The sequence below is a fragment of the Nelumbo nucifera genome, chromosome 8, assembly GCF_055504915.1.
Source record: "Nelumbo nucifera cultivar China Antique chromosome 8, China Antique-T2T, whole genome shotgun sequence".
NCBI classification, from domain to species: domain Eukaryota; kingdom Viridiplantae; phylum Streptophyta; class Magnoliopsida; order Proteales; family Nelumbonaceae; genus Nelumbo; species Nelumbo nucifera.
The window spans coordinates 47089504-47115296 of record NC_142656.1 but is presented as its reverse complement, the minus strand read 5'-3'; the positions used below and the strand labels follow the sequence as shown (position 1 = coordinate 47115296).

The window sequence follows — 25793 nt, the reverse complement described above, 5'->3', positions numbered from 1 at the left end:
TTGAATTTATAATAAGCACCAGAGGCATTTTCGTAATTTTGGGTAATTTGGAGGGTGGGGGCATTTTGGTACTTTTGACAAACTGGGTCAAACCGGATCCAATGGGTTAAATCGGGGTTCTGGTCCGATGGTTGGTGGTTTTGGATCAAAAAAGGAAGGTTGAGATGGATCTAACCGCTGAGAAGGGTTTTGTGTGAGTGGCTAGCGAGATTGGCCGAGATTGGCCAAAATGGATATTTTTAGATGGAAGGGTAAATGAGGGAAATTTTGGCTAAAATTTCATAGGGTAGGTTTTCTGGTAATATGAGGTGACTGGTGGGGTCATCTTGGCCCAATTGGGCCCGGATTGGGCAGATTTGGAAAGGATTCAATTCGGTGAATTAGTCTCAAAACATAATCTTAATGTGATAAAGGGGCAAACAAAGGCAGTTTTGGATCAAATTTCATAGGACAGGATTTTTGGACAGTATGAGGTGATTGTTAGGGTTAAATTGAGTCAAATGGGCCTGGATCGGGACTTCGAATCTACTCAATTTGGGACCTTGAAATGGAATCTTGGTGTGATTGAAGGGTAAACTAAGGTATTTTGGGCTGAGATTTCACATGTGGGTATTTGGGACTGTCTAGGATTTGATGACATGGTTTGATCTATCTTCGGAGGGCCCAGGTCGTAGGAATTTGGGTCAACGATATTCTAGAATATAAACTTTGTTTGATGGACCAGCAAATGGGGGAATCTAGGGCTGGAACTTTATGGGCAGGTGTTTCCATGTGTATGGGGTTTAATGGTATGGTTTGATCGGTTCTGATGTGTCAAGATCAAGGGAATCTGGGTTCTGAGTGTTTAGGCTAACAAGAGAGGTTAAAATGGAATCTTTATTTGATGAAAGGGTGAACAAAGGAATTTTAAGCTAAAATTTAATGGATAGGTATTTTGGAGTTTCTAGGTCTAGTGGTTGTGTCTGATCTAATGGTTGAATTGTAAGTGGAGGTTGATCGGGGCCATCAGATAGGTATCAAGCATGTTTAACGGTGGATATGAGGACTCTTGGGTGAAATTCAGGATTTTTTGGTGTTTCGGGGAGATCAAAAGTGTTTGAAGTGAATTGGAGGTTCAGGCAACGGACCGAGCAAAAATCAGGTGCTGACAGTGATCCAAGTTTATTTAAGGATATGTGGATAATAACATGAACGTAGAGATGGAACTGCTGTTTTGAATCCTAACTTTGTTCTTTGGAAGCAACTAGGGGTGTCAATTGGACCAACTTGGTCCAATCCGATCCACTCCAATATGAGTCCATTACAAATGGATCAGGTCCAATCCAATCCGATGAATACTTTGAACCATTTTTTACCAGTCTAATCAATGTTTGGATCGTTCAATCTGTTCAACTAAGTTTTAATTTAGATTGGTTTCAACCCAAACCTGGTCCTTGACACCTGTATTTATATCTTCTATCAGTGGACCGGATATTTGTTCAATCTGACCCAATCCTATATAAATACATTACCAATGGAGCAAGTCCAATCCAATCCACTAAATACTTCGGACCATTAAGTCTAGACTGGTCCAATTCAGTAAGTCTCATTGGTCTGTTCAATTAATCCGTTCAAATTGATTTTGATTTGAACGAGGTCCAACCCAAAACCGATCCAATGACACCCTTAAAAGCAACAGGATCAATTGCTTCTCACTTGGATTCCGTCATCCCTAGCTCATGAAGAAGTGTCAGCCCAGGTTAATGGGTATACCACACCGAAGGGAGTATGAAATGCTTTATCCAAAATTTTTGCTTTCAAACTGAGAGCACCTGTTGTGTAGGCGTGTAACTCCGATTTGAACAAATACAAATATATACATTATAAATACATACAAAATATAAGGTTTTGCATTCTACATATTTGTATTTGTATCCCTTGCAAACTGGGCCTTAAGAGAAGAAAGAACATTCATTCTTTTGAGTCATTCCATCCCCAAGCCAATCTTGCTAATCCAAAATTGTCTTAGGGTGGGCCCCAAGGACGACAATTATAAACTCAAACCTAAGCCAAATGACTCAAAAGGGAAGAAATCAAATCCCTATCAAGGGGGTTCTATGTTAGATCTATTAGAAGATGAATCATGCTGCTTATAAAATGTCAAACATGCTTTCACAAGAATTTTCTTCTCGAAGTTCGATTTGAAAAGAATACAAATATAAATATATTTAAGTATAAATATATATAAAATAATATAAAATACAAGATTTTGCTCCAACTACTGACGACAGTTGGTACTCTGACTTGGACACTAGTCATCATATGATAGTAGGCCTTGCCAATCTACATTTACATTCAGAATATTTTGAGCCATATAAAATATTTATTGGGAATGGACAAGTTTTGTTTGTAGTTTATATAACGCATTGATACTTCTAAACTGCATTCTCCTTCTCAATCCTTAAGGCTGTGTTTGGTTGCAATGCAAATAAATATGCATTGATGTAAAACTATGGCAGTGTAAATTCTGACCTATTTTTATTTCAAAATTTAGTGTATTTTGTTTGATTGAAATACAAATGAAATAAATTAAGGCATATAATCCAAAACAAAATTAAAAGAGAATTTATTTATTTTTTCATTTATACTCCCATGCATTTGTATCAATGCAAATAAAATTATACTGCAACCAAACACGACCCAAGTTTTATTTGATGAATTCTTTGCGAAGGCACAGCAGACATGCAAAGTACTATTTCAAGGTCATTGTAATAAGAATGGTCTATGAGTTGTAGGGAATACAAGTGGAGTTATGAACAAAAACTCTTTGTACCATTACATGGAATCTATACTTCTACTGACAAGTGGCACAAAAGGCTAGGTCATCTAGCTCCTCAATTTGTTCGATATGTTGTCAACTCCAACAATCCTCCTTTTTTTATCTAAAAAATGATGTTTTGTCATTCATTCCGACTTGGATATCTCATAAGTTACCTTTTTTTCTAGCAATACTCAATATAAATCTCCACTTGACCTTTTCTTTAGACTTTAGTGATGTTGGGGCCCTTTTCTTGTCAACATTGGTTCATGGGTATTCAAATACTACATTATAATTGTTTATGCATTTGGCAGTTGATGGTGTGCGATTTGGTGCTCCTTGCTAGTGGATAGTTTGAACGTCGAACTAAGTAGGTCACTTAGTTAGATGTGTTCGGTTGCTTTACTTGGGGTGGGTACTTTGATACTTAAGTTAGCGAACTGGTATTTGATTGCAAAAAAGTAAGAAAGCTAGAGAATTGTGAGAGCTAAATCGTGCATACCTCTTCTGTGAAAGGGGATGCCTTTATATAGGCGTAGGTTGCTATGGGCTTCACACACCACGCTTGAGATCTCCAGGAGAACATGGCTCACTGGTCTGACGTCCTTAGAGGTAGTTTCATACATGGACTAGGCTTCCATGTGAAGTGATAAGGCCTTAACCGGTCGCCTCTGGAGTGGACGGTGAGGGAACTGACTTTCAAAGGACTTGAGTGCAAGCAGAGGAGGTCAGTGAACATGTCACCCATGTCGCCACATGGACCTCAGTTAGGTTGGCAAGTCCTCGGGGGAGATCGTTTCTCATGCCGAGGTCCTTTGGACTAGTAGTGATGAGGTACAACAAGTCGGACTTGGACGAGGTGCCACTAGTTGCTCTTCCAAGGTGGATGAGTTGTATGCGAGGTGCTCAGACTGGTTCTAAGGTTTGCCTCCTTGACTTAGCAGGATTCATGATTGTCTGTGTGACACTGAGGTGTCATGCGGTTGAGGACAAATGCCACATGTTGCCGGGTCACTAGAGGGCCAAATCACCACTCATCAATTTCCCCCACTCCTGAGTCAAGACTCGAGATCGGTTTGGCGAATGGAATATCTCGTTGTGGTTCCTTGGCTTAGAAATGATGCTCAATCAGTTCGTAGGCATCAGCCTGATCTTGTCCCCTGAGTCGGAAGAGTTTATGGGCTAAGTACAGCACTATGCAAGACTTCGTCGTCTTGACAATAGGGGCGCAAGAGTGAACTCATCAGCTCGAGGAGAGGTGGAGCAAACACTTCGAGGACATCCACCGTACCGGGGATGTAGCCATCAAGGAGTTCCGTCACTTGTCCAAACACCTCAAGAGTAGAGTTCATTGTGCTCACCCTCATGAAAGGCTTCAAACTGTGTCATCGCTTCCTCAAGTTGCTTCTCTTACACAGATTTAAATGCGGTCATCTCTCAAGCCGGTCCTCAAAAGGGTAGCCAACGAGGTTGATGCAGAGCCTAAAAACGAGGTGGAGGATAGCGGAGAGGGCGATAAGAATGATGTTGATGTGGGTGCTAACGAGGACAATGGTGAAGTGTAATGTTGTCGAGTTGTTTAGATGGGGATCAATCTGCCTAGATCGGCCACCTATTGTCGACATGTTTCGAGGCTGGCTTAGGGGTGCCTTAGAGCTAAAAGTGGTTTGGCTTTTCATTTACTCTTTAGCCAAGGTGATGAGGTGCACCAATGCCTACATGCTAAAGCAACTAGACTTGTGATTTCGACTAAGTCAAAACTTTGTCGAGCTGCATATCTCCTTGGCTAAGTCGAAATGCTGTCGAACTACCAAAGTCTTCTGAGATCGACCTAGGGGGCCTTAGAGCTAAAAGCAATTTGGCTTCCCTTATTCATTTTGCCGAAGCTCTTACTACATAGACTGGCTTGACCAGGTCGTCCTGGCAGGAACTCCAAAGTCATTTTGTACTGAGTGTAACTTAAAGCTTTTGCGGATGCAGCTTGGAACTCCAAAGTCTTCATAGATAATATATTTCCTTAGGTTGTCGACATTCCACACACAGGGTACCTGCCTACCCTCCAAGGTTTTGAGCTCATACGTGCCTTCATCGATCACCCTTAATACTCGGTAGGGGTCTTCCAAGTTTAGATCCAGCTTCCCGAGCTGGGCTTAGGCACCATAACTTTCTTGAGCACTACATCACCAAGTCAAAATTGGCATTTCCTAACTCGGGTGTTATAGTACCGAGCTACCCATTGCTGTTACACCATGGTCCGGATGTAAGCCAAGTCACAAACTTCCTCCACTAGGTTGAGGTTAGTCCACAACCCATCATCATTAGCCTCTTTGTCCTATGCCTTAGACCGTAAGGTTGAAACTTCGATCTCAGTCGAGAAGACAACTTCTATGTCGTATGTCAGGATGAATGGTGTTTCACAGTTGCCATCTTCATAGTCATGCGATATGCCCACAAGACACTGGGTAGCTCATCCACCCATAGACCCTTAGCTTGAGAGAGTAGAGCTTTGAGGCCTCATAAGATGGTTCTATTGGTCACTTCGACCTACCCGTTTGCTTGAGGCTGAGCTACTGAAGTGAAATTTTGCTAGATCTCCATCTTGATGCACCAATATAGAATTTAATGTCTTCAAACTACTTTCCATTGTCTGAGATCAACATGTGTGGTAGTCCAAAGTGGTAGACGATCATCCAAAAGAAATTTTGCACATTTCGAGCTATAATAGAGACCAGCGGCTTGACCTCTATCCACTTAGTGAAATAGTCCACCATAATGACCAAGAACCTTCTCTGCTTAGTTAATGGTGAAAATGGATCGAGTATGTTGATCCCCCACCATCAATCGGCACCATATGTATGAACTGGATGGTGTCCACCTTCATCGTTAGCCAGTAATATCCTTGTCGTAGCGCTTTTTGGGCTAGCGCCCTACAACCCAAGTGTCCACCGTAGAGACCTTCATGGATCTCTTGTAGCACTTGGTTTGCTTTGGTTGGACACAAGCAGCACAGGTAGGGAAGCGTGAATGACCTTCAATACAGTAGTTTGCCAATGATGACATAGCGAACGAATTGCTTCTCTACCCTTCGCGTTGCATTATGATTTGTAGGTATGGTCCCATGGCACAAATAATCAACGAGCAAACTTCTCCAGCTCGGCTCGATCGCCAATATGAGGCTACCTTTTCTATCGCCATCTCGACGCTTAGGCATGGTAGGTCTTCAATGTAGATAGTCCTCCAAGTTGTATCTATCGTACCAACCAAATTGGAGCGTGCATTAGCCTTGGTGTTCTCGGACCTTGAGATTTGCGGGATGTACCAAGAGTTGAAGTTGTGTAGGAGCTCTATAACCTTAGTCAAGTAGGCCAATATGGTAGACTCTTGGGCCTCATACTATCCGTTCACTTGGTTCACCACTAGCTATGAATCATTGCACATGATGATGAGCCTTGCTTCAAACTCTTTCTCCAGGGAGAGGCCCGCAACGAGTTCCTTGTACTCAGCCTCGTTGTTCGACACTGGGAACATGAATCGGAGAGTGTATTCCACCTTCACTCTGCTAGGTCCGTAGAGGATTAGTCCAGCTCCAATTCCACATTGGTTGGATGAGAGCCATCCACATGGAGGATCTAAGGCTCCTCGTCCCAAGTCGAGTCGGGTGTTGCACTGGTAGTATCCTTCAAGGTGGTCACAAGCTCCAAAACCTCAGGGGTCGGTGTGTTGAACATGCACTCGGCGACAAAGTCTGTCAGGACCTATGCCTTGATTGCTATGCATGGCTCCAATCGAATATCGTACTCATTAAGCTTGATTTCTCATTTTGTCAACCTTCCTGAGACCTCGAGTTTCTGAAGAACTTGCCTCAAAGCTTGATCAATTAAGACTATAATGGAGAGGGCTTGGAACTAAGGGCGTAGTTGGCAGGCTGCTAGCTCCAACGAGAAGGCCAGCTTCTCAATATTGGGATACCTAGTCTCAGTGGTGTGTAGGACCTTGCTCACGTAATAGACATGTCGTTGCACTCTGTCCACTTCACGAATTAGTACCGAGATGACTACCTCATCACTCGTAGAGAGGTAGAGTTTTAGCTCATCTCCGAGTTCCAACATAGTTAGCAAAGGCAGGGAGCTAAGGTATTTTCTCAGCTCGTCAAACGCAAGCTAACACTCTTCAGTCCACTCAAAGCCTTGGTTTTTCTTTATAGCTTTGAAGAACGGAAGGCACCACTCAACTAACTTAGACATAAACCGGTTCAGGGCAGCTATCCGACCTGTTAGCCTTGAACCTCTTTAATTGACCTAAGGGGTCTCAGATCTAGGACAGCTTGGATTGAGTTTTAGGTTAAATTTTCTAAGTATGTTAAACACATCGGTCAGGTCGGCAATTAGAGTTTTAGAAGATTTACTCTTTGCGACCATGTCATCTACGTACACATCAACTTTGTCGCCAATCAAAGGGGATAAACTTTTGTTTACTAGACGTTGGTAGGTCGCCCCAACATTCTTTAGGCCAAAGGGCATGATCTTGTAGCAGTAAAGACTTGTCTTGGTCACAAAGGCCTTTTTTCTTGGTCGGTAGGATCCATCTAGATTTGGTTATAACCGGAATAGGTGTCCATGAAGCTCAACAATTTGAACCCCAAGGTCACATCTACCAGGTGGTTTATTCTAGGGAGTGGGAAGTTATCCTTTGGGCAAATTCTGTTCAGGTCGATGTAGTCAACGCACATGCGCCACTTTCCATTGGCTTTCTTCATGAGTACTGGGTTCACAATCTAGCTTGGATATTCGACCTCATTTACGTAGTCTGCTGTGAAGAGCTTCCAGACCTCCTCACCTACTATTCTCCACCTCTCTTAGGTGAACTTCCTTTGATTCTGTTTTATTGGTCTAATTAAGGGGTCTACATTCAACCTATGGGTTATTACAGAGGGGCCTACGTTGGGCATGTCAACATCCGACTAGGCAAAAACATCTAAATTTTGAATTAAAAAACTTACCAGTTCTGATTGTAGCAGTTCCTTAAGGCGTGCGCCGATCTGGACTATCTTCGAGGGGTTGGTATCTGAGATGGGCACTAGAACAGTGTCTTCCATCAGGCGAGCACTTTCTTCATTGTTCTCTGGGGGCAGTTCTAAGTCCATTTCTACCTACTTCCCTTTGTCCCTTAATGCCATAACGTAGTACTTTCGCGACTCAAGCTGGTCATCACGCACTATTCCTACTTTCGTGGTTGGTGGGGAACTTCACCGCAAGGTGGAATTTTGAATACACCGCTTTGAGGGCGTGTAGGATTGGTCAACCCAAAATGGTATTGTAAGGCGACGTCGTTGCCACCACCAGGAAGTCATGCCGAAACCTCGTCCTATTTGGTGCAGTCCCTACTATCACAAACAGGTTGATTTGCCCAAGAGCTCAGATTACTTTACCACCAAAATCGATCAGAGGCACATCGATTCAGGTTAGGCCTTTCTTCTACAGCCCATTTGCTCGAAGGATCCAAGGAACAAGGTGTCTGTCGAGTTTTCAGAATTGACTAGTATCCTTTTCACCTCATAGTCATGGATCACGAGCTTAACTATGAGGGTAACAAACACTACGTGTGTTGTATTCAATGAAGTAGATCACATTTCCTACTCTTTGTCGCTTTGGTGTGGTCTCTTCTCACGGTTTAGCTCGTGAACTAAGGTTCGACTAGTCGAGGTACTAGAACCTACTACTTTTGATCCTCTAGTGATCATGTTAATCACGTTGTGAGCTAGTGGGTTGTCATATTGCTGCAGGTGAGCTTGAGGGTGCACCCACACTAAACATTTACCACATTATATAAGATTTTCACTTGTATAATTGCATTTGTACTCCTTTCAAATGGAGCCTTGGATTCTAACACTGTTGCCCCATTCATGTCCATGGGATTGACGAAGGAAGTTAATTTATTAAAATACCCTTTTGAGATTTTTTTGTGTGAGGACAAAATTTCGAAATAACAAGGTGGCATTTGTGAAGTCTTTTTATGTGGTCTTTCATGCTTTTCAAAGATTGGAAGTTCAAATGTTTGGTCTTTCTCTGTTGGGCAATGAAAGTTGGGAAGGTAGAAAAGACCAAACTCATGGAAGCCCAAATTGGCCAAAAATTAGGATGCTTCAAATGAAGTCTCTGATGAGAACAAAAAATATCATATTTTTATTTTCAAATATTCAGTCATTTATACTTAATTAGTACTTAATTGGACTCGTTGTTCTTATATTTCGGTTCAGGGCATGAAAGAAGGCATTAGGAGAAAAGCAAGGCTAATCGGGTAATTTTACTCAGTTTCAGCACTGCGAGATGATTTGAGCATAACTCTCCCATCTGGAATCCGATTGAGAAGATTAAAGATGTATTGGAAAGATAAGGAAAAAATCTATAACTTTCATGTTTTGAGTTTTGATAGATTCGGACTGCATTAAGGTCAAAATCGGGCCCAAAGTATAACCAGATTGGTAGAGAAGCTCAGTCCGTAGCTAAAGCCCAGTTCGCAAAGAAACCTTGCAGCGGCCCAATTCATTAAAGAATCCCAATACGAATGTAAGAATAAAGAGTCCTATTAGATTTAAATTTCTGATGTAATTCTAGAAGATAAAGAAGATTGAGATTAGAGATAGGATATGATAGGATTAGATCTAAACTAATTAGGACGTTCTATTTTTGAGAGATAACTCCAAGAAGGAGTTGGAAACAGCCCCTCCTCTTAAAGCTATATAAAGGGGGGGGGGGGGGGGGGGGGGGGACTAGCTTTAGGCATCAAGCATTCAAGCTCTCTCTGAAGCAATCAAGAAATCTTCAAGAAGGAGGTAGCGGCAAGGAGAAGACAAGATCTCGGCTTCAAGGGCGACATCATGAGTTCTTTCTTACCCCTTGTTTGTTTTATTTTCTTTATTTGTAGCTAGGGTTGTGGGAAGCCTAACCATGACAATGAATTTATTTTTATTCTGATTTATTCAAGATTGTTATTTTCATATTGTCTATGAGTTATTATGCATAATGCGATTAAGAGCTTGGCCACCTCTTAATTAATTTGGTTTATGTGAATGAATCGAGAAAGGAATTCACATAATCGACTAAATAATTCATAGTGTGAATTGAATGGTATATAGAGATATATATAAGTGATTCATCTGATGATATAAGTTTTTTATAAAACTTAATGCATTTCTATCACGAGAACTCTAGTCGAGAGATTGAAGGGTTACTTGATAGAGTTAGATTTGATATATCCTGAGAGGGAATATTAAATAAATTTGGAAAAACTTCAGCTTATGAAAATAATAAATTATCTCGGTTAATCTAATAAATTGATATCCATTGGAAGTGTTAGGTGGACCAATAGTCCTAGCGCTTCTAATTAGATCGTTACAAGTTTTGTTATTAATTGTTCTTATTTTTATTTTATTCTTAATTTTTAATAGTTCTTAGATCTGAAATTCGGTTATCCAAATAATTAAGGAAGACTATAGTTCTAATACTTATTTTGTTAAATCCTCGTAGGAACGATATATTTATACTACTTGATAATTAATGCACTTGTTAGGATTATATAATTATAGCTATCAATCTCTTGTCTTTTTTTGTCTAAAATCTTTCATTTTACACCTTGGTAGACCATGGTAGACTAGAATACTTACCAAATGGTCTAGAACTTTAAAGACAACATCCCAAAAACGCTAGATTGAACACTAATATTCAATCGCTGTTGTTGAACAAAAGCTAAATTAAATCCTAAATGGAATAAACAAAAGATGTTTCAACAGATTTTGCCTTCATTAATTGGACATTGATAGTGTGTTGATGACTAAGTAGGTGTTTAGAACCAATGCCATTTCTTCAAAAAATGGTGTCTCATCAGCACCACATATGAAATCTATTTTTTCAAACAATGCTTGATGTTTGGTTATGCATTTTTCCAAAAAAAAAAAAAATTCTTCAAATCACGCTTTGGAAATCGAAAAAGGTGTGGTTTGAGAAAACACCCTTTTTAGTATTTCTCAAATTTTTAATGTTGCTAGCAACACATGCTGACATGGCATTGAAAAATACAATGGTGTAACGGCATGTCAATGTACACCATTTTCTCAAAAAATGAAACTGGTTCCACCACCTAAATCGATCTGCATTGTGCTTTTTCTGTTATGATAAAGAAGAAAGAGACCTAAGAGTTTATAAAAATATATAAGGAGGAGGACAAATGATTGCAAAAACTGAGGAAAGGATAATTTGAGAACTTGAAAAATGTTTAACAAACACATGACATTAAACTCATATTAGAATCTTTTTTCAAAATTAAGGGAATGGTAAGGAGGGGGCAAAGTATTGGACTTTGAAAGTTCAGGGACTATTTATCTCAAAAGAAAGTTGAAGGAGGTAAGTGTTAATAATTTTCCATGGTTTTCAAAAAACGAACCAATGACCGAACTGGTCAGGGGTCCGGTTACTGGTTCGAACGGTTCGGCCGTTTGACCTGAACGATCAACCTGTTTTGACAAAAAAAATAAAAATTAAAAAATTAAAAAATTGGAAAACGGTCAAAACCATTCGAACAATTAACTGGCCGGTTCAACGGTTTAGTAACCAAAATCAACGATTTTGAGGAGAAAAGTGGTTTTGGAGGAAAACGAAACCGGTGACCGGTTCCCAGTTTTCTCAATCCAATCCGATTTTGAAAACAGTGTAATTTTCATTTAACACCAGGGAAAAGTTGGGCTGAAACAATACAGGTTTTCAATTATTTTTTTGAACTTTAATGGGCCAACCCTATTCAGATACACGTAACTATGTCCCTGTTTGCATGACATATGACAAGTTTGCACAAAAAAATATTGGTGCTGTTTGCACAAAGAAATATCGGTGCTCCATTTGGTTCTAACTATAACAAGACTGGTATTGGTATATTGGTATACTAAGGTTCAAAGTATCATACACCCAATAGCCAAACATGCATATTAAATGTTTCGAGTCGATCCACAACTTTGTTTTAATTTTTTATTATTGTTTTGTTTGTGTTTTGAATTTTTTGTGATGATTGATAACCTGCTTCATAAATTCGCTCTGTTTCATAGTAGATGGATCCGATCCAAATTCAATTTATGGAACCGAATTGAATATAAAAATTTTCATATTTTTTGGGTTTTCCCTTTTGTATACTTAATAGAAAAGAATGAGATATTGGGTCTATTAGGTTTTTTTTAAGGATAAATTTTTTAAATTACCTTTACTTAAATATATCTTTACTGTTTTAAAATTAATTAGCAGTATCCATTGTTTTTGACAATTGGCTAATACTTTCCTTACCCTTAAATTGTTAATAGAAAGACGAAAAAGACTATTTTATCCCACTATTTCTGAGAAGCAACGAATGAACCGTCGCACCTTTCATTCTCTTTCTTCAACGACAATGGAGTGCTCTGTCGAAGAAGCAGAGAACGAGTGAACCGAATAGAGGCGGCGGTGGCGGTGGCAACCCCCTCTGAATCTCTCTCTCTTTCTTTATCTTCTTCCTCTGGGCGACGGTGACGGCAGCTGCAACTCCCTGTGAAACCCCTCTCTCTTTCTCTCTCTTCTTTCTCTAGGCAGCGGCACTCCATGTTCAGATCCGCCGCTGCAACAGGTGACCCAGAGGCGATGAGCAGCGGTGAAGAGCGGCGGTGAACAGAGGTGAACGAAAACAAAGGTGAACCAGCTGTGAGCGGCGGTAAACAGATTTCGATAGCAGCTGAGGTGGTTCAAAACCTTGTTTTCTCTCGTCTTCGCGCTTCTCTCTCTCATCTCCATATTTATTGACTTCAAAATTTGTGGTTGATTTCTTTTGAATTTGGGTCTGCTTACTACTCTGCTAAGGCCTTGCTATTGGAGGTCTTCGGAGATCAAATTCAGGCAGATTAATGTCATTTGGCTTTGCTGATAACAATACATATGTACTGAGCATCGGTGTCTCTTTCAGCATTATTAAGCCTTCTACCATGACATTTCCGTGATTTGATCGTCCTGATTGGACATGAATATGCCAAGCTGAATTCCTGTAGATGATTCCTGTGATAGTCGTTTCCTCGTTTTCTTCTTTAATCTGAAACCACCTCATTTCCTCTGCCGAGCTCTTGAAGTTCAATTTACTTCACAGTTTGGTTTTGTCATTTGAAGGTTCGATTTGAACGCCGTTATTACGGAAGATAGTGAGATTTGCTTTTGCTTGTTCTGTTTCTCCCGTACAATACACTGTACATTTTATGAGGATGTTCTGAGTTCTGACTCCTTCTCAGAAGCTTCCACTTCTTTTTCTTCTAGGAAGGGGAGAGAGAGACCAGAGGTGGAGGGGGAGGTCAGAGAGAAGCAGACGGGGAAGGGGTGGTTTAAGAATGGAGAGAGAGAGAGTGAGGATTCATGAGACGAGGGTAATATTGGATTTTGAAAAAATTTATAAGTCACTTGTCAGAAATAATAAAGATAGTGTTAGCCAATTTTCAAACGGTAGTTTAAGAAATTTATCCTTTTTTTATGAGTGGTGATGTTGTGAGTGCATAACTCTATTTCTTCTAAAAAAACTCTAGATGTCTTCTCCATTGCTGACTATTTAGTGAATTTTTATTCTATTTTTTGTCTATAAAAGTAGGTTATAGGTCGAATCATGTAAATTAATGTATTTTTTTTATTTCTCTTCTCTTTATTTATATTTTCTTTCATTTTTGGGTGCCATTCAAATACATTTTCCTTGCATTTTCTGCAACATTTATTTTTATATTTTGATAAAGAGATTTTACTAGTGTTGTTTAACAATTAAAACCATGTTTTTTTTTCTTTTTTGGAAAAAAAAGCCTTTTGAAAAAAGGGATTATCCGTGACCTGCCAGAATGATAGATACGCCCAATAACCTTTGAACCTTGATCGTACTATACCCTTATCGTTGTTGTATACTTGCATTATTGCAACGTAAGTTAGCAGTCTTATTAGCTTTTACCTATGTCGCTTCAGCCAAAGAAGTAGAAGTTGGAAGCAAGGTTTTAAATTTCGTAACGTATATGGGCTGATACGTATCGTTTTGGAAGAGTTTCGATATATGGAATATGTCTAATTATAGAGTTTCGTATTTTTTCATTTGTATTGGATTGATACGAGTCCATATCGGTTTTGTATCGGGCCGTTTCATGTATGTATCGGTCGATGCTATCCAAAACGCGCTGATACATACCCAAAACGGACCGATACGCATTATGTATCAGTCGCATAAGTGAAATAACTTATTAAAAATCACAAACCAGATGTAACAAGTTTTGAACCCAAGTCATTTGCTTATAACAATAATTAGTTAATCATTATGCCAACATTAATTACTTATTAAAAAGACATACTTTTTTATATTTAAAGTAATATTTCTTACCTTGGTGGATGTTTCCTGACAAATGCTATAAATTTGATTATTAATATTTATATAATAATAAGATGAATACAAGTTAAATTGATTTATTAAAAATTAAGGTATATATTAACCTGTATACATAATAAATATTATCTAATTCTATATATAATAAATTATTTCAAAAAAATATTAACTAATAAATATTAGTATATATACAAACATTTTAGTTCTTCTATTATTTTTCAATGGTTACTAATTATATCCCGATACTTTATATAAATCATTAAAGAATGGTTTTTATGTTTAAATAAATTAGTTATATTCACATAAAACTCATTTTTATTATTGTTCATATTTTTAAGGATTTTTTTGAATTTTCTAGTATATACATGTGTATCTTGATTTTTCGTCTGTATCTATACGTTTCCAAAGCGTATGTTGATACGTTTCTTAAAATTACCTTTCCGATACACCTTGCATTTCTGATACTTTGAACCTTGATTGGAAGACTCCATGGAAGTGCCTCCTCTACCCAATCTGACAAAGAAAGTACACAGGTGGGCCAGGTCTACCAACCCGGCTGGGTTTGATCAAGTCTAATATTTGTTTGGGTTCAGATCAGTCTGGGCTTTGTCTGCCAAGTTTGAACTTTACATTGGGTTAGTCTAGGCCGTAGGTTGGGAATCATGTTTTAGGACTGGGCCCTGAATTGGCCCAAATTTTCCTGTCCCAACTGCATACATAGTAGAAAATTACCAATCACTTTGCAAGTTGTGCCCTACAGTCTAGACCTTTCTCTTGGTGTGTACTTATATCTTTATCTTACTAATTAAAATTGTCTACACTGAAGAAACTGGAAAAGAAAACAAAAATATGTTGATAGAGCTGAGAAAATAGACTTTTAATTGACTTGAACCATAAGCTATGGAAAGTACATGAACGGCCTGTTTGGGAGGACTGAGCTGAAGATTTAGCTAAGCTAATTCTGCTGCTTTAAAGTACTTCAGATAAGCTATTCAAAGAAGTTGAAGTATGTAGTCATTCAAATGACTGATTAACAGCCAATTTGGACTCTCTGGATTTTCTTTTACAAAATAGTATAGCTTATAAGCTATCCATGTTGGGCTTAAGGCTATCAACAGGGCAGGTATGGTTCTGAAAACAGCCTGTACCAATCTCGAACTGATTATTAATCAGAACAAAACCAGATCAGTCCCGAACTGATTATCTAACCAAACACAGGGCCTAATATCTAACACCAAGACCAGTCTAGTCCAGTAGGTCCAAATTAGCATTCTACACTGCTTTGGGCTTGGGCCTTTCGAAGAGGTCCATTCAAAATTTGACAAAAGCCCAACCCGTACCTGCCCTAGTTACACTTCTACTATCAATTCAAACCTTTGCTTGATATATAGGGAAGCTCCCAAATAGCCCCATCTGAGCCTTGAACAAATCTAAATTAAATTTAAGATAGAACAAGGAAAACCCGAGAAAAAATCAAGTGAAGATCAAGGAAACAAACATTCTTGCTAGAATGCACAAGCACTCTTTTCAATGCTTTTTTTTTCTTTTCTGAAGTAACCAACCCAATACAACTTCATTCAACATGCTTTCATTTGTGTGATTTTCAGTGAGAACAAAACTATTTTCTCCACCAAAAGGCATTCACATTTTGTATCAAATTGGTAGCCTGAACATTTTATGGAGACAAAGAAAACAAATAAAAAAGGTGAGAAAAAATTGTGAACAAAACTTATAGTGCTGTGATTTCTTCCATCAATTCAGATTCCTCTCTCTTTCTCTCTCTCTCTAAAAAAGAACTCAAAGGAAAATTGCTAAAGATGCAAGGAAGATTGAGAAAAAGGAGTAGCATGCTCACAACCCATACAACTTCCCCTTCACTTTTGACCACCACCCAATGTTGAGTTTGGCCTCCTAACAAACCGACCCTGCATCCAAACAACAAACCCAATTAGTTACTATGCTGAAGTACCATTAAAGGGCATTCTTGTAAAGTGGCATGCATGTGAAACACCCTTTCACCTTTCTGGTTTTCTTTCAACTTACCCTGACCTTCCAATACCTCTACACCTTTATGTTAGGCGTTTGTTATTAGAAAAGTGCTTGCAAGATTATAATGATGCCCTTCTATTCAATTCCATTCTTTGAACCAAAATTCCAAAAGTAGGCTCATCTATTCACCCGAATTTATTTGTTGGTTCCAACTGGCCTGGCTAAACAGGGTTTTGGGCTGGATGTAAAGAGATTTTAGGATTGAATTCCACATTCACTAGGGTTGAGTGTTATGGGTTTAGCAGGGGCAGAGCCTAGGGGACCTCATGTGGATTTCTGTTATGGTCACTGACCATGGAAAGTATGTATATTATAAAAAGAAAAAAAGTGTCTTGACAGGGGATCGGGGGACCTCCAGGAGATGGAATTTTCTGAAAACAAAAAGTGTAGACATCGGGCTGAACGTGAGAAATATCTTTTCATGAATTTAACTAGGGCTGTAAGTCGGGCGGGTTAGGTCGGGTTGAGGCCAACTCTAGCTCAATTTTAAGTTCAAAACCCCCAATTCTTATCCTAAACCAATCTGACTTATCCAACCCTAATCTTAATCCTAACTAAATTCCTTCAATCCAAACCCAATCTAACCCAACCCAATTCAACCTTATTCTCATCCCTTATAACCTCATAGAATTTCTTGATTTTAGATCTAAATACAACTTTCACTATATATATTAATCCTATGTTTCATTAATATTTGTTTGTTGACTTTTTTTTTGTTCTTTTGGTACAAAATTCAGAAAAAACAAATGTTAGAAATGACTATAGTTTATTATGAGTTATGACTTATGGTAAATTTTTTATGGGCGACAAACAACAGAGAGGAGATGAAGAATAAAATTTTCAAAAAACATAAAATAATGTTACTAAGGTTTTAATCTTTCTGATTAGGACTAAGTGATGTGATTATCTTAAAAGAAATACATGATACTATATGGTAGGGGCTATATAAATATGCATCTAAACAAATCAATATATGTTATATATTGCATATAACATATATTTATATATGACATATTATAGAATCGGACTACTTAAGAGATCAACCCTAATCCAATCCGAAGTAAAGTTGGGTTCATGAATTTCAACCTAACACTAACTGAGCATCAACCCGACCCAGCCCAACCCCACTTTTTTGGATTGGGTTAGGACTAATCAGGCCCAAGTTGCAGCCTTAAATTTAACATACAAGTATGAAAAATATTATTGATATGCAGTTGGATGCTATGTTTTGAGTGTAATTGCACATTTTTTGCTTTCAGAATATTTAAACTATATCCATAAAGGTTCAAAAAGTTATAAAAGAATGAAAAAAAAGAAGTAAAAATGAATTACATAAAAATTAAAATATAATATAAAAATTGCACAATAAATCAAAAAGCTACCAATTATGTAGAGAATCCAATGATCTACTTACTTTTCATTTTTCACCCATAGATTTTACTTTCAAATCATAACCCCATTACAATAACATTATGCAACCTCATGGTCATGGGCATCATCATCATCATGATGCCGTAGAGGGAGACCACTCACATGAGGGCAAACATTTAACCGTTGGATTGGTGTCAAGCTTTGTTCACATCCAGCCCAACCAACATGAAAAGAGGAATAAGTGAGTAACATTACATGTGCAACACTGCAACAAGGGCTGAGAAACATCACGCCTGCGACACAAGACATAATCGTGACAAGAATGACAGTCACCCAGATGATCCTAACCGTTTATTCACATTATATGTATTCAGATTTGAACTTTGAAGGTTCTCCATGTTTCACAGGCACACAGAATGTTGCCATCTGTATAATCTCAGAGAGACCCAGAACCATGGCATGCTGGATGTGTGGATCCCACCAGTGGAAACCTCCAACTTCCAGCTTCCCGAAGCCAGAAGCAGAATTAGAAAGCAAGAGAGATATGGGCCCCATCTCCTATATGCATGCGAGACACCCATGCATGCATCACAGAAGTTTGGATGTAGGAGCTACATGCCACGTGGACCTGATTAAGTGCCACGTGTCTCACAAAAGAGTGTCAGAACTGAGAGGACTTGCCTTCATTCTAGGCCGTCGATCAGCGTTGACCTTGCGGACCTGGTATCTGATCTTCTTGGAGAAGAGACGCGTCCTTCTCTTTTCCCTGTACCGCAACACACTGGCTTCTCTCACTCCGTTCTCTGAAAACAAATCGATCTGAGCGAGTCTGGCCTGCCAAGTGCCAAGTGAAAGAAAACTTGTACTTTAGTCATTTTCAAAAACATTCTGGCTTTTTGGTCAAATTCCAAAATATTTTTTAAAATAATACGACCGAAATATCCTCACTAAGCGGTTGCAAAGTTGCAACTTGCAAATAAAACTAAGCAGTACTGTTGTACTGCGTACTGGGCACTTATTGGGGGCCCATGGGCCGAATTAAGTGCTAGACAAGATGGACCACATACAAAGTATGAGTCTGAACTCTGAATCGCCTCACCCGAGAAAAGCCCAGAAACTATTTTTGACAAAAAAAACTTAAAAAAGTAGTGCAAAACGGTAGGTAAATCTTGAAAAAGTTTCAGTTTGGAGATGTTATAATACGTCGGGTGCGTAGTGCGAACGCCACACGGTCCTTCACGAAACGATGTGTAAATACGCATCAGGCGTGTTTTAGGATTTTGGTTCCGAAAACTTTAAATTGTGCTACACCTTCGGTTTTTTCCGGTGGGAAATGAGAAACGTACATGAATGTCGGATTCTGAGGCATCGGTTGTCGGGGTATCGTCGGAGAACGGCGACCCACGATCGGACCATGCGAGAATAACCTCGTTGTAATTCAATTTCAGCGACAGACCCGACTTGGGATTTGATTTGTTCGAGTTGGAGTTGGATGTGTCTGCAGGGGAAGCAGAGTCCTTCGTTTCTTCTTTCTGTTCCACTTTGTTCTTCTTCTTCTTTTTCTCCTTTTCTGATGAAGCCCTGTTCAATTTGGGCGAGATGGAAAGAACATCAACTGCTGGGAACCTCCACCAATCTCCATCGTCGACGTGTCTCAATGCTCGGACTCCTCCAACCATCCCGAACCCAAGTTCGAATTTCCCGCCAAAACCCAACTCCGTTGGATTTGCGTAGCAAGTATCGATTTGGCCACTGTAACAGGACGTATTGGATTCATCGTATGAATTGTTGTTGACGCTGAGATTCCCCATGATGCTGTCGATTCCCTCTTCCATCTCCTCGTCGAGAATTGACTCCGCATCGAAATCCTCCTCATACTCATTACATGGACTCGAAGAATTCACTGGGCAATCGTTCTCTGACGGGCTTTGGCATGGCTTTTCTCCTGAATTCGCAGGCTTTGACTCGATTCTGAAAGTGGGTTTTTCGGGGGCCAGTTGATGTAGTAGGAATCCGGCTGTGTCGAGGCCCGGAAAGGGCGGGAGCAATTCGGACGGTTCTTCAGAGAAGAAGTCGTATACTTTGGTGTGTTTGCAGGGCTTTCCGAGGCTTTTTGTGGAGAAGATGTTGGGGTAGATGGTGGAGAGGAGAGCAGCGGCTTCGTTGTAGGCTTGGTTCAGACGCTTTCGAGGTGCTCGTTTCCGGGTAGAGATTGTAAGGGGAGAATTGCCAGATTCAGAGACGGTTGAAGAGGGAGAAGAGGACTGAGAAGTTCTGGACGAGGTAGATGGGGATTTGATGATGTCAAGCTCGAAGCTATATGTCCGCCCACCACCACTCAAGCACGAAGACATTGTCAATTGAGAAAGCCTCAAACCCCTCAAATTACTGCAGATGAAACTAAGAGAACCCCAGAAAGGATTCAGAGTAAACTACAAAAGCTTGAACAAATTCAGGGAATGGTCCCGAGAATTAGGTGATATTCAAGTGCTGGAAATCTGGCAGAAAAAGAACTGAATTGAGCTAACTATGGAATGTAACAGAAAACCTATTAGCTCAAAACCAAGCTAGAATTCAAAGACCCTGAGAACCAGATAAAAATCTCAGGCCAAAATCCAATTGCACCAAGAAGGAGAACACTGAGAACCCAATTCAAAATCTAAGTGCATCAAGAAGGAAGCAAAGGAAAGATTTGAAAAGGCTACAGGAACTGAAAGAGGCTTACAGTTAACTGAATTGCAATGAAAGGGGAAAGGAAGTATACCAAACAAGACTAGACTAGTTGCAGAGACTGAATATATAGAAAAGTACAAAACCCTAAACCCCAAAAGTCTTATCAAAGGTCGTAGAATATATACAAAAGAAAGAACAGAAAAGCCAAAAAGTACCCCCAAAAAAGAAACATTTACAAGAAGGTAAAGAAATTAAAAACAGGGGAGGAAGAAGCTAGAATCTGAATATCCCACTAAAAATGAGATAGGATTCTGCAAAAACCTGTCAATCAAAACTCTCTGTTCTAAGATACCCACTTCGAATTCCAATAGTTTGGGTCCAGGAAAGTTCAAATCTAGAGAATTGGAGAAAGTTTTGGCTTCGGAAACAAGAGAATTACCCCTTTAGAACATCTATCTATCTCTGTAAACGAAGAGCCAAGCAGATCCCAAACACCCTAAAACCCAGCTCGAACTCCAGAACAATGTACTCTATATATCTCCTACTGAAACTAAAAGTGAAGTAACCCTGCCAAAACCCTAAATACCCACTTGGAGAAATCCGGAAGAGTACACAGAACCCCAGAATCCAGTCTATCGGCCCTATCCTCAGATGGGCTTTGCTCCAAAGGAATAAGAAAAGGCTCAGAGTGGGAAGTTACCAATAGGGAATTGATAAAAGAAGGTCGAAATTTCGACATCACAGTAAATTTAGCAAAAAAACAGGGGGAGACGATGGGGAAACATCATTTAAAGAGAGGAGGATTTTTCTGCTCAGTGAGTCACGAGGCAGCACAGAACAGTGAAAAAGAAATGTTCCGTTAAGCGGTGTAGAAACCGCAGAACCCTCCCTCTGGACTCTCTCTCTCTCTCTCGCAGGTGGAGAGATCAGATTAGATACAAAGAGGAGTTGAGTGTTGGCGATGAAAACAGAGAAAGCGACAAAGCTCGTTTTCACCAGTTTTTTGCCCTGGGAGTCTCTGGACCACGTTTGGTTTTTGCTCTCTTCTGTACCTGTCTCAGCAGTGCAATTATTTTATCCAGTTCAATTACCAAAATGACCCTCTTCTTATTTCTTTTAACAATATTACCCTTCACCAAATTCGCCGAATTTGATTAAAGTCTGAGTTTTCTACATGACCCGAATCAATGGTGGATTGATTGGTGGCGCTGGGTCCAATCAAGTTTTTCTGCGGACCCACCCTATAAACAAGCTACAAACTAACCCGGTTGGTTATCAAGTTTAGCAAGTGTAATTTTGTGACGTAAGTGAGGGTGTTTTGGTAAAAATGGCACAACCGCAACTTCCCTTTGTGGGTAAAATATATAGCCATATGGGATTCACTCTGTCTCTCTCTCTCTCTCTCTCTCCTCCCAAGATATACCAGTCACGTACAACCTACGAACTTTATCTGATGACGTGGCTAAAGCCGATTGGTAGATGGAGATTTTTAGGTCCCACGTGGCATGAACTTTATTGTTAACAGGATATTTCACATGGATGTAGAGAGATGGCTGTTTTTTGGATCTGGCGCGTGGTGGAGCAATGATTTGAACCTTTTTGGTACCTTTTGCTCCGCTTTTGTGTGGCGGATCGTTGTCATACGTTGGGCACTCGAGGTTCAATGGCTTATGATTAGAATAAACGAAGATTAGGATTTTGGTGTGGTTTCTCCTGTTTCTGATGGACTGATACTGATACCATGTGTCATTTTTCTAGTGTTCTCTAGGGTTTCTAGGGGGCCAGATTGGTGGGCTCCTCCTCTGTTGGATTTTTATCCTTCCAATGATAAAAACTGTTGGATTGGAACTTTTCAGCTAGGAGATTGATAGAATACTTCATGCCTCACATCTTGAATTGCACACTCTTCCTTATTTTGGAATCTTCTATCTTGATCCTTTTGATGATAAAATCCCCCTCCACCCTTGTGGTTAATCTTGTGGACTGAGGATTCCAATCAAGTGGGTTGAGTTTGAGGAGGGGTCAGGATGGGTTTGCTTGCTAAGGAGGGCATCATCACCCATTAGAAACCTAATTTTTTGGTAGGATATTTTAATAAAATATCTGACAAGGCATGTCTTCGGCCATGCTTTTCATTTTGTGGTTCAAAAATTAATTAAATACTCAATTTTCTACAATTTAATTATTGTTTTTTCCATAGTTTTAGTTAAAAGACTATACAATTAAAAATAAAATATTAATTTTATATAATATTTATTCTTTACCCTTAATATTTGTTTTTTACTCTCTCTCTCTAACCTTCTATTCCATGGTGGGTCCACCTCCATGTCTAGTTGCATAATTATCGGTTGGAGAATGAAGAGGAAGAAAACTACAGTAGTCAAATCTCATCAATAAGGGCCCTCAATTGGAACCAAGAGATTACATCCATTAATTAATGGAAGAAATCTTATCCAACTGCTTGAGATTGGCTATCACAAAATCCTATCTTCTTAGCTTCTTAGTATCATTACAAGCTACTGAGTGAAGGATTCTCAGTTGGATTGGCCTAGCAATAGTTGTACATGAAATGGAACTTCTGATTAATTGAACTGGATGAGTTGGGAATGGTTTTTATGCTCTAAATTGCTTGGTCTAAACTAGGGGAGCCAATGGGTTTTCTCTTAGATAGGCTGAGTAAAGCCCTTGTCAAGTTGCGCTAAAATGCCCAGCCCTAGCTGAACCCAAGTTTGGAACCCAATCTAGATTAGCCAACAGTACTGTGCTGGAAAACAAGGACAAGTTGTCTAATTTTTTATCACAAATCTGGGTTTTGTCAATTTTGTGGAGGGTCAGTTTGGGTGGTGGTCTGTGGTTGAACACACACATGCACATGGGTGGTTGCGATTCGGCCACGTGGCAAGTTAAAAATCAAGTTGGAATGAGCCAAACCCTACTGGGAACAAAAACCAGCTGGGTTTAGGAATTGCAACCCCTAATTTTTATTTCATTTGTAGATATTATTCACACCAACTGAATCATTGAACCACATAGTTGAAACAATTGATCCATTGAATCTCTGGTAAATTGAATTTTTTGTTTTATTGATCACCAAGGTTCAAAATATGGCAATGTATTGAATGTATTGTATAATGGGTTTTCTTATTTCCAAAGACATGCATGGTTAAGGCTGATTCCCGTAAAATTTTGAAAAAAGAATATATTAAAAGGAGAAGTACGGACAGACCCAATGTAAATTTTTAATTTCCACTGCATAACTATAAACATAAAACCCACACTTTATACACTTATATTGAACTAGTATAAATTCGAACTGACATCTACCCCAAATGTATTTCGAGCCTATAAATTCTAACACTGGGCTGAACCATCATTCTCCTTATATTAAATGTGCCATTTAAACACCCGATATGCATGAACATGTGTATCAGATACATCAATACTTTAAACCATAGTCATCACCCCATTTGTTGACTGGGCTGGTTCAACCTCCAGCTAGATTCTAACAGCAACTGAGGTGATTTAAGTGTGTAATCAAAGAAAACTGAGAGATTTGAAAAGTTGTTGCTTCCAGGTTCCATATAGAAAGTGTGATTCTGTGAAGGTTTCAGATTAATTGTTTTTGGAGGTTCAGATAATGCTGAGAAAAACATGGTTTGAAGTTTGAAGTATGAAGAAGAGAGTCAAGAGACTTGGCAAAAGTACCATCCCAGAATCCTCTTGACTTGAATTCATCTCAGACTTGGCCAGGTTTCCTTATCTTTTTAAAGGGTGACTTGGAGATCCAATGGCCTCTAATAGTGGATAACAACAGAAGAAAAAAAGAGTCTAACACCAGAGATTTCATGATACATGTGAGTTGTGACATCTTTTCTTTTTTTCTTTCTTGTATTCTTTTTATTCCACCAAGCTTATCTCCTGTATTTCAAACAAGATAGATGCAGCAAAGAGCAGGAGATGATGGACAAGACCTTGGCTGTCAGTCAAGTACTGAGGCTACACGTGCCACAGGCCCCACCTGTCGATTCAAATCAAAGAATGGGGTGGTCCATCACTGATCCCATTTCACCAACGGTTGAGATGGCTGCATTTTGAACAAGTTAAATGGGTCCTACTGGATCCATTGAATTGTCTGGGTCAGTGAGTTTTGAACCACTTGGTATGGGATATACTGAAGAACAAAGTTTGTGTCTGGCGACAGTACAAAAGCTGTTGTTTAGATCTTGAGTTGTGACCACCCAAGCCCTAGAGATGCTTTGCAAAGAAAGTGCCAAAAGACCGAAGGAAAATGCCCATATTCTCATGCCATAGAAGATCTGGACTGCTCATCTAGGGCACCTGGTCCCCTCCTTTAGGGCTATATACTGTTACTCTAATTAGCATACTCAATCTTCCATAAGTTTAGGAGCCAATAAGATGGAATCTTTTTTCTACTCTATTCATTTTCATTTTCTTTTTAGCTCAAAATGTTTCTTCAACAATGGTGGAAAAGCTTGATTCCATGGGTTCAAACTTCATGATCCATGGGTCTTGCATGACATATCGGAGGTTCTTTCTAGCAATGTTTTCAAACTGTTCTTGACTCGGACGATCCAACTGTTCGTACCAAAAACCGTTTAGACAATCAGTTCCATTTTATTATAAATTTGGTCATTGACCAAAAACCGTTTAATTGGTCAACGACCCATTTTTCCAAATGGTCAAATCATTGATCCATTCAATGATTTTTGGTCATTTTTTATTTTAATTAATTTTTTTATTTTTAAACTTTTTTTGTTAGAATGGTTTGTCCATTCAAATCGGGCGGTTTTACCATCAAGCCAAGTTCTCATACTTTGTGACCTAAGGGCAAATGAAGAAATGACCGGTCTTCCAACATAATGGGCCTAAATTTCAAGTTTTTCAATAGAAATTTAGGTTATGTTTGGTTAGAAGGAAAATGTAAGGAAAGGGAGGGAAAGGTAGGAAAACCATTACAACCCTTGTATTGGTTTCCCTGTCTTTCCCTTCCTTTCCTGATATTTCCTTCAAACCAAACATAGCCTTAGGGGGTGTTTTCAATGTGAATTGTTTCTTCTTGTTGTAAGTTTCAAAAACAAATTAAAACTATATATATTAAAGGAAGGCTTTTAGGCTACAACTCCAACCATTCAGACGTGGCTTTTTCAAATTTAGACACATGGCATTTTCTGAAAAGTTGTTGTTAAAGCCCACTACCACCATTCAGACAAGTGGCCTTCTCATTTTCTAAAAAGCTAGACACATGGCAATTTCTAAAAAATTTATACTTAGGCCCACAACCCACAATTAAGCTATAGCCCCCCACCATTCAGACACATGGCCTTCTCATTTTTGTGAAAAGCTAGACATGTAACATTTTTTGAAAAGTTGCTACTAAAGCCAACAACCCACTACCACCATTTTCAATCAATTCCTAAAAAGTGCAGAAAATGTAAAAGTAGTTATCAACAACCACTTTCGCCTACAATATATC

At 39.2% G+C, this 25793-nt stretch overlaps 1 protein-coding gene across 1 annotated transcript; it reads right to left on the bottom strand.

Moving 5' to 3' along the window:
• Positions 1-15684: 15684 nt before the first annotated feature.
• Positions 15685-20851, bottom strand: LOC104609051 (protein CHLOROPLAST IMPORT APPARATUS 2-like). The gene is made up of 3 exons (XM_010275253.3): positions 18973-20851; positions 18308-18460; positions 15685-16131 (listed from the first exon to the last, which is right to left on the bottom strand). Exons 1-3 carry the CDS (start codon positions 19978-19980, stop codon positions 16081-16083), a joined length of 1212 nt encoding a protein of 403 aa, XP_010273555.1. The 5' UTR covers positions 19981-20851; the 3' UTR covers positions 15685-16080.
• Between the last annotated feature and the right edge of the window lie 4942 nt (positions 20852-25793).

What these genes read in the sequence shown, in the direction of transcription:
- LOC104609051 (XM_010275253.3), bottom strand. Translation starts at nt 19,980, where the DNA reads ATGTCTTCGTGCTTGAGTGGTGGTGGGCGGACATATAGCTTCGAGCTT. An exon ending in CCTCAGAATCCGACATTCAT is followed by an intron (nt 18,461 to 18,972) that starts GTACGTTTCTCA and finishes GGCACTTGGCAG; the next exon opens with GCCAGACTCGCTCAGATCGA. An exon ending in ATCGACGGCCTAGAATGAAG is followed by an intron (nt 16,132 to 18,307) that starts GCAAGTCCTCTC and finishes GTTTGGATGCAG; the next exon opens with GGTCGGTTTGTTAGGAGGCC.